Raw genomic sequence first — 16468 nt, forward strand, 5'->3', positions numbered from 1 at the left:
AACCATAGCCTCCCATTACATGTGAACAACCCAGTGACTTTAAATCATGCCAGGATATGAAACCATGCTTTACAGTTGGCTTAGGGTTCTTTCAGTTGACCTGTTTATTGAGCACTCTTCCTGATTTGTTTGCAGGGAGGTTGCACAATGTTGGCTTTTTAATGACATTCATTCTGATTTGTTAATAGGAAGGCGAGATGATACTGTGTCAAAGCAAGTGCTATCACACACTTTCCAATGAATTTTCACATCACTTGCCTTATTGCAAAAAGTCTGATCTTTTGGAGAAGCAGGTTTCTTGCACAAGACCTCCCAGTCAACTGCAATTTACTGACAAGTGATTGAATCCCAGCCAAAAATACTGACAGCCTGGAAGTGCTCTTATTGTCATGTTTTGAAGCCATTACCCACAGTTTCTGGGTTTTCATGGTATGGGAAGCTATAAATTCTGAATCCTAGCTTGTTCAGCAACTCATGCAAAGGGAGGCACAAAGTGACTGTGCCTGCATGCAGCTCTTGCCTGCCTTGGCTCGTAAAATGCAATTGTGGCTTCATGTTGCATGTGAATGCAGGCAGTGTAATGAAGGCCAGTGCTTTCTGTTTGCCAGGTGGCAAAAGTGACATTTTAAGCCTGAGCCCCTGAACATTCTGGGCCTGAAGCCAACAGCACCACAAGTCTGAAAGCGCAGTATGGTCTCCACCGTATGAAGAGTATGGTATTGACAAAAGACCCAGTAGCACAAATCCTGATGGTACATACCACGTAGTCCATTGATCAAATTATAGACAGTAAGTTAGGCAGCTCGCTAAAACTCTTTGTGCCAGTTTCTGACACTCTCAAACATCCTAGCCAGAAATAATTCAAATAGCTGTGTGTAATGTAATCCCAGCATAAAATGAGACAAGGTTTCCAGAAACAGAAATCTGGTGCTCATTCATCCTCAAACCCACCAAGACTGCTTGGCTCCTGACACAGATTGACTGTGTAATTGAACAACATGAACTCAGGAACATTATCTTATGCCCAAGATTCCTATTTAATTTTAATCAGATTTTCCATATGGGTTTGCACAAGCAGCATTTTCTTTTGCCAAATTAATTATTAACATTGCTGGGAACAGAATTCCCTGAGCATCTTCCACTTACGTTGGTAATAATTGGGTCCACAACATCTTTCCCCCCCCCCTCCCTAAAGACATATCAAATTGATCTCTCTAAGGTTGACCTCTAGCCACCTTTTCTCCCCAAAGAACACATGTGAACAGCATGAAACGTACGCAAAGAGTGCCAGGGAAGAGCAGAAAAGCAGATGCTTTCAGATATGGAAAGGCAGGTCATTGGTTCTCTGCTTGAACCAACATGCAGCTCCCTCAGATGCTTAATTGGCAGGATAGGATACAGAACAAACACGAAGCAGGCGCACATGTGCCAATTTTCAAAATGACCTACTTCCCTAACACCTGGCAGAGTTCCCTCCCTTCTTCCTGTTCATTTGGAAAGGAGACAGATTCAATGCAGGCAATCTTAGCGCTGAAATCATGGCTCTAAAATTAAAACAGCAGACGTGGCTTTCTGAATCTTTGTGCTGTAGGAGGCTGGTGGTGCTTGGATGTCTGCAGTCTGTTTGCCCTCCACCCACAGCGCTTCGTAACACTCCTCTGCAGAGCCAGGCAGACTTGATTAATAATTTATTTATTATTTTAAAAAGCTCTACATTATAGGAGGCACTCATTAAGCTAGATGAACATGCATCTCATGGCACTCCTTAGAAACATTAGATACAAATGATATGTATATAATTTTACACATAGAAATCCAAGGTCTGAATGTACCATGCAAACAAAAATATTTTGGCCAACATGTCGTGTTTCTGGATACAATCAGACTCATGTTAAAGGTGTAAGAGCTGTTACCCAACTGAATGCAATATTTGCTGATTCATCGGATGATTGGTTACTTGCTTTGAGTAGCAACCTGAGTATAAATATCACTGTAGAAAGAAGGCATACTTTTTTAGGATTATAGAGGCATGTGTCAGAGAGAGGAGTGCTCTCTTTGAGACGGCACCTCCTGCTACACTACAGTACTTACAAGTTTTAGAAAAATGTAATTGATGAAACTTTGCAACTTTGTAAAGCTGACATGGGGAATCTTTGGTCCATTGCCAAATGTCATCAGGTGCCTGGTGTAACCCAGCCTGCTTTGGGCTCTCTGGACTTCAGTGTCATCTGGCTGTAGTGAAATTATTATTTTTTTTCTTTTTAAAAAGTGGGAGGAAAGCCTAAGGCACTACTTGAAGCAGTGCAAGGCTCTTTGATCTCAGCTGGCTGCACACTGGCAGGCAGGGTTTTCTCCCCCTGGGTGGAGGAGAAAAGCTCTGTGCCACTGCTTACAGCCTCTGAGCTGGCTGCACTTCCTGGAAGGTGGCCCAGAGGGACAGAGCATGTTTCTGAAGAAACTCCAAGAGCAAAAACTGGACAGGAGTTCTGGGGAGAAAAAGGAAGGTTGGGGAGAAGGTGAAGGAAGCAAGAAAACTGGACGAAACCTGGTGCTGAATGAAGTGGGATAGGGGGCTCATGCCCATCTTAGCATGAACTCTGTGAACTCTGATTTCTAACCCACTCACTCTCAACTTCAAAGCACAAACTCAGCAAGAAAGCAGCCTTCTTATGTTTTGAGGGACAGCACATGCACGGCAGGAGTGGGGAATGAGAAGAGGATGGCTGCAAGAGACACACAGAGAAAAGGGATGGCAGAGAGAAGTCAGAAATGACTACATCCTCTGTACAACTTCTGCTCTGCCCCTCTCTCCTGACTACTCTTTCCTGTGGTCAACGAACCTAACTCTATGGTAAGGGATTCTGGTGGGGGAGCATTGTGGCCTTCTGTGTCTTCTGTGTGACAGCACCACCATTTGTTTTCTTCTCTTCCTCAGCTGGTTGTTATTCTTGTCAAAATGGCAGCACCACATTGCATGCTGCACACCGCAATCTCTTGATTAGGAACACTGGATGCAACGGTAATCAATTGCTACCATCTAGAATCAAGCTCTGCTGAAATTAATTGAGATTACAGTGCTTGGTATATTGTGCCAAACATGCATTGGACTATATGCATTAACTCTGCTTTTAAAATGTGCTACAAGTTAGCATGCAAATTATTGTATTTATTATACCGGTTACCTGTTAGTGCAGAGTGGTGTAATTACATAAGGATAGGTGGGTGTAATAGGTGATATATAACAAACATTTATTTTCTTGTAAAATAATATGCATGAGTAGTTAGTGTTTATATTGATGGTGATGTAGTTGCTAGATGGCTATCCATTGTTAAGCTGATTGCTTGCTAATAGGGATGATCAGTTGATGTTTCCTCAATGGAAGCTAATGAGGGGAGATGTTTTACTAAATGGGCAATTTACCTGCAGGAATCAGGTTTGAGACCAGTGCTTTGCAAAGGCGGAGGGGGGCGAGGAAGTGAGAGAATGCTGTTGTAGTTTGGAGACAAATACACTGTGAGTCCAGTTGGGCTGAGATTAGGCTGGGGAACTGCAAAGGTTTATGCTGCTGATTTGGGAAACCTGAAGCAGGATTAGAGGTTATGCTGCTTAATGCAGGCTTCTATTAGCTTTGCTTGTATATTTGTAAATCAAACAGACGTGTACAAAATGACATAAGTCTCCTGTGCCTTCTTACATAGGGGAAACTACCGGTAAACCCTGTAGTCTTCTTGCCACCTACTGTAAATCACAATGCTTAAGGAGGACAGTGTGATATATTTTTTCCTTGGAGGGAAATGGGAGCTGGTGTATGAACAGCATTCCTGAAAAAAAGAAATCAGAGCATTGCAACAATGACTGGCAGAAGAAATCACAGCAACCTTGAAGGGGAGAATTGAAATGGAATGTCATGGGATTAGTGTCATGTTTGAACAGCAGCTAAAAGGTGTTGAAGTTCACTCTGAGGACCCAACTGTGGAGACCCGCTTCATGCCCCCACCCATGTAGTCAGTGAGTGGCTGGCAAGCTTGAACTGTGGAGTATTGCAGCCAGGGACTGAGGCTCAAGAGGACTTGTCTATCCAAAAGCCTGTCAGCAGTGGTGAAACAAAAAGGTGGAGGAAACAGACCCATGAATTAGAAAAGCCACAGGGAAAGGAAACTGCAAGAGGTGAAGCAAGGAGAAATGTAGCCCACAGCCAAAAAGACAGGACCAAGTGTAGTGTGAAACTATAGGGAAGGAAGGCCTTTATAGACTTTTTAAAAAGTCCTCCAGTTATTCCCTATGCAAACCTTAGAGCAGGGAAATCAGGCTCCTACAATCCAGGAGCCCATAAGTTATGGAGAGTGGGAAAACTGGCTGCATCTGTTTGTAATCATACATATGTATAAATTATTGGGAGACGAGAATCTACTGGCAGCAGGCTTGAATGTGTTAGCACCAGTGGTCTGGCAGCAAGGTTTTGGAACTACAGTTTGGTCCAGGGCATGTTTAAGATTGGGCTAGGAACTAATCCAGGAAAGGAAAGGCAAGGCAAGGCAAATAAAGGACACTTTGCAGAACTGGCAGTCATCCTGAACTGAACAACATTGATGCTCCTGCATAATTTACCTCCCAATTACAGGCGAAGTTTCTGAGACTTGCAAAAGGCTTTTGATCTGCAGTTTGAACCTGGGCAGAGGAGGAACTTGGGCCCTCTGCATAACTGTGGGCAAATATAGCCTGCAATCCTATACCCACTTACCTGAGAGTAAGCACCATTGAACTCAGCAGGACTTTACTTTTGAGCAGACATGCTGGAGATTGTGTTAATAGGTTTGTGGGTACTGTACACCAAGATGCATGCAGTGTGTGGCAGGAAGAGAGCCTAAATAAGCATACTATACTTGGTTGGCCAGGTGAAAGGGGAAACTGGGCTCCTGCACTTTTAATAGAGTAGAAATAAACAAATGCTTTGAATATGTGTGTGTGTGTGTGTGCGTGTGTGTGTGTAAAATATAGATGTATAAAAGACAGAACTACAGCAGGTATAGCTTGCATGACTATATTTCCCCAATGTTGTCAAAAAGCTCCAAGGGCACAATGGTGAGCAACTTGGCCCTACTTTTATGCCTCCTATGTATTCCCAAACTCTGAACCTTCCTTGAGAAGTAGAAGGCTTTCTATGGGCAGACCTCAGGTTTGGAACCTAGCATATCTCCTCCTTTCTGACGATTCCCTCCAGATGCAGGAGATGCAGGTCCCTGTTGTGGAGGGGTTCAGTGCTGGATGTAATGAGGGTATGTACTCTGAGAGCATAGGCTGCAAACCTCCTGACTCTGGGATCCCTGGTGCAGGAGTAGAGATGTCAGAGAATTCTGCTGTAAGCTCAGATATGGAAATTTTGTGTAATTGCTCAGTGTTCAGGAACGGAATTCCTTGAAGCAAATGCAATCCACATTTGTTCACAGAAGGTTTTTCTTTTTTAAGTCCGCAGATTATAAGTAATTAATGTCATTTTTTTGACATTTCACTTTGATATTTCATAACACTGTTATCAAGAAGCTCGCTAGAGGTTTGGAACCCTCCAGGGAGATGGCTAACTGATGGGTTGTTAGCTGCTTGATTTACTTTGAAAAAGAACACACAGGGAAGTGAATATCACAAGGTATTTGTTTCTGGATAATAGAGGGCCTGTTAAGGTGTTAGAAAGTCATTGATGTGTGTGCATATATAGGTGCTTCTTTGCTTTGCTGTTTGTTGCCAAAGGCAGCCCATATGCACTAAAACTACAATCCTAACTATGGCTACTCAGAGGTAAATCACATTGACTTCAACAATGCTTGCTCCAGGTAAACGGGGTTAGAATTTCATCTTAATCTGCTTCTTATTGTTAATTTTAGGGGGAAAATGGAATTCATCACTCATTTACGAAAGGATCATGCAATCTTTGGGTTAGCAAAGAAGTAGATTATGAAATCTTTTAGAGAGATTCAGTTCACTTGCAGCATTTGCTGAGTTGGGAGCCAAGCCACCTGGCTCCTCCTTCACTTGCTCCAGGAAGTACGAAGAGCAAAAAAAAAGACTGAGAGGGTGGGTAGCAGAGGCTGCTGAGAGCATGCTAGGCCACACCCACTCTGGTAATTTGAGCTCAGGACTCAGGATAACCCTTTCATGCATGCAAGTGTCAGTCAGTAATTGTATACAGAAGAAGAAGAAGATGATGATGATTTATACCCCACCCATCTGGCTGGGCCTCCCCAGCCACTCTGGGTGGCTCCCAACAGAATTAAAAGCACAATAAAACATTAACAACTTCCCTAAACAGGGGATAATGCAACAGAGCCAGCCTCCTGACTGTGATGTTACTGCTGTTTGCTGAGTAACTATCCTTTGTTAAGCTGACTGCTTGCTAATAGTCAGGTTTGTTTGTCTTAGTGCTATGCTGAAACCTGCCCTCCAGTTTAAGTTTTCTTTCAGTGTGAAAGAGGCATCCATTTTTCTACCTCCCTCTCAAGGTACTTAAGATTGTGGGTAGGATTTGGATGCAGTTTCTCATTAATTGATGGAAAATGGTGGGTTGTGTTTTTTTTGGCAGAGCACTAGTTTAGCTGATATTTCCACAATGGGAGTGAATTCAGGGATGAAATTTTAGGACAATGAGCTGCAGTTTTTATCTTTGGAGAAAATAAAGCAATTGGGGATTTGAATCTGGGCAGAGAAAGAGAGAGGTTGATAGCTATAAGTATAGCCAGATAGGAAGCAGTGTGCCTTGGAGGCTGTAGGAATCCACACTAGTGCTTTGGGAATCAACCATTTTGCTGCTTCCTGTGGGAGTAATTTTGCTTTTACTGTGCTTTGCTTGTGTATGTTTGTAAATAAAACATATTACATCATAAGCCTCTGGTGCTTTCTCATCCAGAGGAAATTACATAATTCTGGACCTCTCAGCACTTAAGTAGGTAAGAAACTCTATTCCTAATAAGAGGAAGTGAATTTTTAAAATAGCAAATTAGACATATGCATGCACAAAGAAAGGGAATTCAGCTGGTAAAATGCATGAGCTAGTCTCAAACATTTTTGATATTATAAAACAAGACTATGAAAGTAGGATAGAGAAGCAGATTTGAAATTTGCAACTTGACATGCAATTTAAAATCAGAGTGACATCTGACATCAAAGTGCTTAATCAAACTCCCGTGAAGTCAAAGTGATGCTATTCAGATAGATGCTTTCCTGGTAATATGAAGCTCTCCATGACAGCTGTCCAATTTGAAATGCTTTTACCGAGATCCTGCCAAAATTGTATGTCATATTCAGGACACAAAGTTTTCTTTGCAAAGCAGAATTAATTTATTTAAAAATCCCGCCAGTGAGGATGACAGGTGCATCAATTTGTGTTTCTCACCCCCCACTCAAAAAAATAAAAATACTTATTAAAATATCAGTCATCAGGCTCTGCTTTATTACAAGTAGAAGAATTTTTCACACACTAAAACCTTTGGCTTGATTTGGGGAGGGGGCTTTCAGAAGAAGAAAGCTCTATAGTTGTAAAAGAATTAACAGGAAAGTGACTGCATTTTCTATGCCCTATAGCAAGTGTTCAGTTTGGGTAGAACTTCCACAGAGAAGGGAATCATCTAAGTGTTCCAATTTTTGAGGTATTGATCACTGAGTAGACATATTTTTTTTTTCCATTCCAGCACTTCCATATGACACAAACTGGAGAATATTCAGCATTGTAGGGGGCTGCTTGGTGGCATGCTAGGCCACTGGTTCTGCCAGGCTATTAATCTGCTGTGCTGGCTGAAGGTGATGGGGCTTGTAAACCAGAACATAGCTAGGGAGCACCAGGAAAGGCTGCTCTAAGATTTCATCAGCTGCCTTTCTAGCCTTTTCACCCGAGAAATTTAAAATCAGAAGCCAGATTTAACTTGGAGTCCTTTCAGTGAAAGGGTGTGTGTGCTTCCATTAGGCTGGATGGTTCAGAGCAGTTTGGCAACCTCCCAACAAATAAGTTCATCATAAATTGTAAAGTTTATGTTGTAAACTGCCCTGTGATGTTCAGGTGAAGGGTGGTGTATAAAATTAATAATTAATTAATTGTAATGGTCAGGAGGCCAACAATTGACATACTAAAATCAGAATTTTCTAGATATTTGTATATAATAATCTTCTGAGCAAATCAATTATGGAATTCATTCCCACTAGAGATCTGATTGTGTTCTCCTCCCTGGTTTTCTTTAAGTTAAAAGCTAGACATTGAAATATAGTTTTTTGAGCCATTTATTGCTGCTTCTGCACTATATTTTCATTATTTATTGTATTTTATAGCATATTGGCTTTATTATTTTACATAGTTTTATTTGTGTGATTATTGTTAGATGCCCTGGGCTTCTACAGGAGGGTGGAATATAATACCAATACATGATAACATGCAGAACTTAAAAACTAGGGAAAAGTATACTTGTACGTGTTTCTATACTTGCATTTTTATATATTTGCTCCTGTTTTTCTCATTTATCAACAATCAGAAAATGAATTCAAATATGCAAATTAGATAAAGGAACTATTGGGAGGAGTGAGGTAGGGGGATTATTGGTTTGTGGGTCCCCCCCCCTGTTTTTCTTGTGTATTTTGTGTTTTTAGCTTGTATTTTTATGTTGTCAATGACCCTGAAATCTATGTATTTAGGACAGTATACAAATTTAATGAATGAATGAATGAATGAACATTGTAGCTAAAGCATAAAGGGACAACTCTTCCCAAAGGTGTTGGAGTCAAAGGAGCTTCCTCTGTCAGGAGGTGCCTCTAGATCCAATCTATAATTCTAAGGTACAATTATACAACTCTGAAGAGCATGAATTAAAAAAGACTGGGCATTGCAATATTTGGGTGTGTCTTTGAGGGAAGTGCCCTTGAAATGTTCACACACACACTTCCTTTATATCTGGCAAGGTGCATGTGAATTTTATTTGGGACCACACTATTTAAGTACACAAAGAACATGGGAATCCATCCTAATGGTGTATAGGTACTGGGGAAGGTCTTGGGTGGGGATGGTTGTTAATTTGTATAAAAATCCAAAGGAGATTGCTATTCTTTGCTAACAAGTATCCCAAACACATTTGAAAGGAAGCTCACAGAAATAATATCAGGATTTCCTTCTCTCAACCCCATCCACAAACACATATTTAGAACAGTGCATCTGGGTATCTCCTTTTTTTTTTTTTTTTTTTTTTTTTTGCTTTAGGTCTGCATAAAATGCTGTTATGATGCTTTGTTGTTGCACAAACTTTCTTTGGGAATCCATATTTCTATTGTTTTGGGAATCTATACCTTGGATCATGTTGCCTCTTGTTATTGAAAAACAATACAACTGCAGTTACTCCTGGTTATTGGCCACACTGGCTAGAGCTGATAAGAACTAATGTCCTGCATAATCTGAGGTCACCAGAACGGACAAGGCTTGAGAGGATTCTAAGTTTTAGAACTAGTTTCCAATAACTGGTTATTGGTTAATGTTGCAGAGATGAAAACACATCCATTTGCTTCCACTCCTTTAAAATTGTTCCCACAAGAATACAACTCTTTATGCCATGATAATTGAAGGGAGCATCCCTTTTTATGAAGGTTGTTCCTGTAAAAGTCCTAACAAAAACTTATCAAGAGACTACTGCAGAACACTTAATAGTTCATTAGATAATTTGTTGCTAGGGAATACTGTATCTGTTCTTAACTATCAATAAGCTATATTTTCAGCAGCATGATTTCATGATTTTGAAAACGATATATTCAAAAGATTGTGAGAAATCCTTTCTTTGATTCACAGGGGATATATGCGACTCCAACCCCTGTGAAAATGGAGGCATCTGCTTGTCTGGATTGGATGACAATTTCTACTCTTGCGAGTGTCCCGATGGCTTCACAGATCCCAACTGTTCTAGTGTTGTGGAGGTTGGTAAGTGCAAACAAAACAAAACAAAACAAAAGCAGTAATTTCTGGAGTGTCCAGTTCATTTCTCAATCTTTAAATGTGTCACATGCATTTTTGCAGTGCTCAGGCCATTCTTTTGTTCACTACTAATGTCTGGGTCTTAGTCTTTCAACACTGGACTCTTAGTCTTTCAACACTGGACTCATCTTCTTACACATCTGTAAGAATCTATTCTGGTGGATGGAGATGTGATACTAATTACCTCATTCACTTGGTATTATGACTTATCTACAATTACTCAGTATAGCCGTCTGGAAAAAGAATGAAATAATCTTTGTGTGATAGCTCCTCTGCCCTAGGGATATAATATATTGCATGGCTGGCCATGTAAATCACACATGTTGCATGTTGGATTTCTGTGATCATGACTACCAGAAATCACCATTGCTTATATTCAGAATCTCAGTATCATGCAGGAAACAGAGCTGGCAAGGTTTGCTACAATTTATACCAGCAGCGTAGAAAAACAATCACGTGGAGACTATTTCTACAGCACTCTATGTATGTGTCATAGTGTGCAAAGAGGCCTTTAGAAACAGTTGATGCCAGACCAATAGACCCAAATGAACGGTTTGATAGCAGAGATAACAGCTCAGAAATAAGAATGGGTTAAACAAAGTACAGGTAGAGTATTAGCATTTCAAAGATGTCAGATGATTTTGTGGACTGCATATAGGAGTTATCAGGAGGCCGCAGGCGGCATCACATTACTGGAATTATTTTAAAGCCACTTCCTATCTATGTCCAGTGAGCGGAAAGAAGCTTTTATGGAATAACAAAACTAATGCAGTTGGTTTGTGAGGCAAATGAAGCATTGCAGCCCAGTCAGAGTAAGAGAGAAATAGAGGCCAAGGGAAATGAAAGCTTTGAAGTTTGGTTAAACTTGGCAAAGACAGTTCCATGCTGTTCATAATATTTCAGTGCTTTTAAGGTAAAGTCTCTCAGTTAATAGGGGGGAAAGACTTGCAAAGTCAGCCTGGGATTCATAAGTCAAACCTCTTGCCTTCCCTTTCATGAATCATCTGTAGTAATGAAAGTTCAACAGGCTAGAGGAAACCCACAGAGAAATTCCCATTGCATTATGCCCCCATGGTAGCAGAATCAGTGCATAGAGAATGTGTTTCTCATAGAAGGCATATGTGTAATATGCAGCATGACAGGGGTAGCCAGAATAGTGCCCTCCACATTATTTTTGACTATTACTCCTATCACACCTGACCATTGCCTTGCTGACTGTGGCTAATGTGGGTTGGAGGCCATCAACATTTGGAGGATACCACATTGACTACCTCTTATAAAATTATACTATATGATATGTGACTTATTTTCCCTAATTCCTGGATAGCACAAATAGAGAATCGCCTTTGTAAAGAACTTGACTCAAGCCTATGTGTAAACATGTCCTTACATAAATGGATATTCAAGTTTCTTTACCTTCACCTCTCCTTACTGTTCCTGTTCTAAGTTCCTCCCCTTCCTCTTTCAATGCATGTGTGACTTGAATGGCTACCGCAGTCCGGTAGATTATCTTCTGTTGGGATGGGTGAAGGGGCAGGAAGGAGGGAGTTCTGTTGAACTTGCTACTGAAAAACCCATCCAACTTTAAATAAACAAAGATAGGCCTCTCAGAAACCTCACGGTTTACATACAAGATGCAAGGTAGCAGCCCACTACAATGAGCCGATGACAGGAGCTTATTTTGCCAATGAAAGTGATTATGATCTAATATAAAAGCAAAATGAGCACATTTCAGTAGCGCCTGCCAACTTGCCAGTGTCAGCTGTCAGGATGATTGTTGGCATCCTTTCATTCTTCAGCAAGAGTCAGTGAGTAAACAGTACAGTTTCGGAGCCTTCTGCTGCTTGCCTCATTTACAGCTTCCTTTCACTTAAAAACCTCACCTTTTATTCTCTGGCCTAGTAGTGACCTTGTCCTTCACCCTTTCCTGGCCCTTCTATTTCAGTCAGGTTCTTGTTTCTAAAATCCCTTGCAGCATTTTCTGACCTGTAATCTTTTATGATCACAACTAGTTTAGTTGGAGGGTCAGCTTGTGAAGTAGGAGGCCCAGCCCTGAACTGCAACCTTTCCATCTTCACTCCAACCCATAATATTTATATATTATTTAATATGCAAAATCTCTAAGCAGTTTACACAAAATACAGCAAGATACATTTAAAACCAAAAATACAGTGAGTAAATCAGTAAAAACATAGGCCACCAATAAAACATTCAGTTAAATATCAGTTAATAAAACTGCATCATCATTCTAGATGCCCTACTAAAGAACCCTATTATTTTGATAAGATGTCAGCAAAAACTGTAAGGTTTTTAGCAGGGGCAATTAGAATATGATCTATTATTTGATTAGTGATGCAAACCTCCAAAATGTATTTTGTATAGTTAAGTTTTTATCTCTATCTTCAGTACATTTTATTTTATTGCTATGGCTAGTTGCGGATGCAAATAAAGATTCTTCAGCCCCATTCTTTTGCAACTGAATTGGCAGCAGCAAACCTTGGAACCAGATTTGGCTCAATGAGTGGTCTTTCATTTAATTGTTAAAAAACATTCCTATGCTGTCTCTGCATCATAAAATGTCCAGATGGGTAGCAGTAAAATATAATCAGTAGTATAATCCAGTACAAAAAAAGCACATGGCCAATAAATCATTTAAAATTAGGGATGGGCAGGAAAAACGTTTGCACTGGAATTAAATTGGGGGCCCTTCAGTGTTCCAGTCAAACTTCACACACACACACACCAATTGGATGGGCCTCAATCCAACCACCAGCCTAATTCTACCTCTCATTTTCCAGACAGTGTCTGGGCTGAACAATCAGGGTAGAGCCACTCTCAGGTTTACAGGGCTGAAGCCTAAAAGGGCTTTAAAGGTTAACACCAACACTTTGAACTGTGCTCAGAAATGTACTGGAAGCCAATGTAGATATTTTAGGACTAGTGTTATGTGCTCCTGGTGGCTGCTTCCAGTCTGCAGTCTATCAGTTACATTCTGGATCAATTGTAGTTTCCAAGTCTACTTCAGTCGTAGCCCCACACAGAGCACACTGCAGCCCCAAATGCATTTACTAGAGTTAAATGTGCATAAAAATGCCCTGTGGAATCCCCACCCAACATATGTCATGTTGAATAGTGGAAAAGATGGACGAAGGACACAGCTCTTTTGGATCACAGCTCTTTATTGCGGCAGTTAGAACTGCTCCTGGAATCAGACTGACTGCAGCCTAGCTGGCTGCTTTATATAATACTAAGTAACTTGAAACAGTAACAACTCACAACTAGCTAACCAATCAGGAATGACAGTTTTCAATCCTTCATTTACATACTGGTGGCCCTGAGTGAGAAGTGCAACTTAATCTTAGTACATAACATGTCAAAGTGTTAAAACAACTATTCAATTTTCGTAGACATCTGCTTAATATCATATTTATTAAAATTTCCAGAAAATCCAAAAAAGAAAAAAGAAAAGATTTACATTTAAACCTTACTTTCAATAACATCTTTCCAAGACTTCCCCACCCCTCCCCTTCTTGTATTCCATTTCCATTTGTTTAGTTCAACAAGTTCTTATCCCAAATTTTGGTCTTATTGTATTTAGCCCATTATTCAATTTAGTTCATTTTATCTAACCACTTTCTCTTTATAGTCCACAGTCTTTAAAATCTTTTTCCAAGGTCGACCCCACTTCCACGAATTCCCCTTTTTTATACTCATAACAAAACAAAATAAAGAAAGAAGAAAAGTTCAAAATATAATTGTATGCCCTTTGGATTCCCAAACTCCAGCCCCCCCTTTCCCGGTTTCGATCCCCAATGTCCATCAGTCTATCTGCTATCAGCCTGGAGACCTCACATCCGAGGTCCTTAAATCTCTCTCAGTTCCTCTTTGCCGGTTTTTTTGGTAGTCCTTTATATCCAACACCAGATCTCGGAGCAGCTCTATCTCGAAAATGTCCATTTTTCTTCCATCCAGACCTCTATATTTAAAAGTGGAACTCAAATCTTGTTTCTTAATCCTTTTAAGTCTGAATGTCCCATCATTATCCAAGTCAAACCAAATTTTCCTGATCCGATCCTTGTTTTCCTTCCTGTCTTTCCTAACAGGCCTTTGGCCTTCCTTGATCTTCTGCGGCAATGTAACTCCTCCTTCATCTTCCAAATCCTCATATATCTCTTGTTCCCCTTCATCACATTTCTCATCCACTACAGGGGCCTTTGGTTCAGAAACGAAGACTTGAGTCAAGTCCTTTCCTTTGTTTATTGTCTCCTTCAGTATAGAAACCCCTGTAGTCAAAATATTGCTCTGCTGTTGAAGCTTTCCCAGGAGATAAAAAGTCCTGTTCAACTCAGTGAGTATTTTTCCACTTACAGCCATTCTTATAATATCCCAAAACCCCCTCTAGAGGGATTATGGTTACTTAGTATCCTTCCAGTTCCAGCCCAAAAGTCAAAATATCTTAATCTTCCTTATTTCCAACAATTTGTATCCAAATTGTAACGAATCTATCCAGCAAAGTCACAGAAACAAAGTTCTCTTTTTATTCTCCAACTTTGACAGCTACTTTGACAGCTGTCAAAATCTCTGTATCTCTTCACCGGGCTCTCTCGCGGATCGCTCCCGGTTCCCGGGGGGGTTACACTTTAACTCTCAAAATCAACTCTTATCCTCCAGCAAAATTACTTGTAGTTTCCAATCATGAAATTAATAACTCTTATCCAATCAAGAAAAGAATGTTCTCTCAACCTTAGTTATCTAGTCCTTGCTTTAAATTGTTTACAATACAGGGAGACGGACTTCCTCTTTGTGTCTTCCCCGGTTGTGCCAAATCCAAAAAAACCCCGAAAAATTTCCTTTTTAAGTCCAATTTCCGTATTACTCACGGGTTGTTGTTTTTAGTCCAAATGTTCAGAAGAAGAAGTCAGCGCTCTCCGTCAAATGGCATGCGGCTTCGCTTGGCAGGGGAAGCAGAGGACTCACAGCACCGCGCCGCTCCCCGTCCCCCGTTCCGTAGCCTTTAAAAAGGCTCCTTCGCGGGCCGGGGGGGCGCAAACGGTGCCCGCCGAGTTACCAAGTCCACGGGCTTTCGCACTCGTGGTTTTTGAGGGTCCCCGCGTCGCCGGCGCGGCAGGACCCAACCCCTGCTGAGCAGATTCCCTCCGGAGCTCGGAGGGAATCGCTATTCGGCGATGGCGCTAACCCGGAAATCCAATTTTCGTAGACATCTGAAGTCAGCTGTGTTTTGGGAAACTTTTGTGTTTGTTCTTGCTGTTCCTATTTTTTGTTGGAAGCCACCCAGAGTGGCTGGGGCAACCTAGTCAAATAGGTGGGGTATAAGATTTATTTATTTATTTATTTATTTCCACATTGCACTGGCAAATTATATTACAAAAAGCTGAAAAAGTGTAAATTCCAAAGGATGTCTCTGTTAAGGAAAGTCTGAATTAGGCAGGTTCATAAATGTGAAATGAATCTAATCTCCACCACCCCCATCTCTAGGCACAAACCAACCATCATAGTAAAAACATAAAAGCCACGGTCCCAAAACCTCACCCATAAATAATGTTTTATGTTTGGTAGGCTGGGCCCTTAATCGAGTTTTAATTTGTGTTTTAATTGTGTTTCAGTTTTATAATTAATTTGTTATAGACTTTTATTGTTCTGCCTTGCAGTTTAATGTGTTTTTGTGGTTTGTGGGTTTGTTTGTCTCAGAGAACTTTTGTTATGGGGCAGAGATTTAAAGACAGAAAACAAACAAACAAAATTACTATGTAATTTCTCTGAAGAGCATAACCTGGATTAGACAGTGGAGCTATTTCAAGCTGCACAATTTTCTGTTTAAGCCTTGTTCTGAGCCAAATTAGGCCCTGGAACCCCATTGCCCAGTGGTGTGTGGGTCAATGAGGGGCAAATGGGGGCAGCATTCTGTTGATGTCATGATCTCTATGTGGGCCTATGGTAGAAAACTCCTATGGGTCACCATGGGATGAGGAATATGTAGAAACCTTTATAAACTCCTCTGGAGTTTGGGGCCATTTTACCCCGTGAGCTTCAAGAAGCGAGATGCCGACTAAACATCAGGAATAACTTTCTGACAGTAAGAGCTGTTTGACAGTGGAATGGTCTCTCTTTTGGAGGTTGTGGACTCTCCTTCCTTAGAGGTTTGTAAGCAGAGGTTGAATGGCCATCTGCCATGGATGCTTTAGTTGAGATTTTTGCATTGCAGGGGATTAGACTACATGACGCTTGGAGTCCCTTCCAGCGCTACATTTCTATGATTCTATAATTCTGTGATTCTATGGCACTTGTAAAAGTGCAAGTTCTGCAGACCAAAGCGGTCAAGCGGGCAAGTATGACGTAAGATGATCCTTCAAGTTAACTGGTCCCAAGCGGGTAAGAACTTTATATACGAGTAGCAACATCTTCAGCTTGTCCCTGTAACAAATCAAGAGCCAGTGCAGATCCTTGAACAGAGGTGT

At 40.9% G+C, this 16468-nt stretch overlaps 1 protein-coding gene across 1 annotated transcript in view; it reads left to right on the plus strand.

Annotated features, from left to right (window-relative positions):
- Positions 1–16468, plus strand: part of EDIL3 (EGF like and discoidin domains 3) — a 235807-nt gene that overhangs the window by 70384 nt on the left and 148955 nt on the right. The window contains exon 2 of the mRNA XM_028748436.2: positions 9810–9938. Within this exon, the coding sequence (XP_028604269.1) occupies positions 9810–9938 (129 nt within the window). The remainder of the gene's footprint in view (positions 1–9809; positions 9939–16468) is intronic.

The sequence above is a fragment of the Podarcis muralis genome, chromosome 11 (genome assembly GCF_964188315.1).
Source record: "Podarcis muralis chromosome 11, rPodMur119.hap1.1, whole genome shotgun sequence".
Lineage (NCBI taxonomy): Eukaryota > Metazoa > Chordata > Lepidosauria > Squamata > Lacertidae > Podarcis > Podarcis muralis.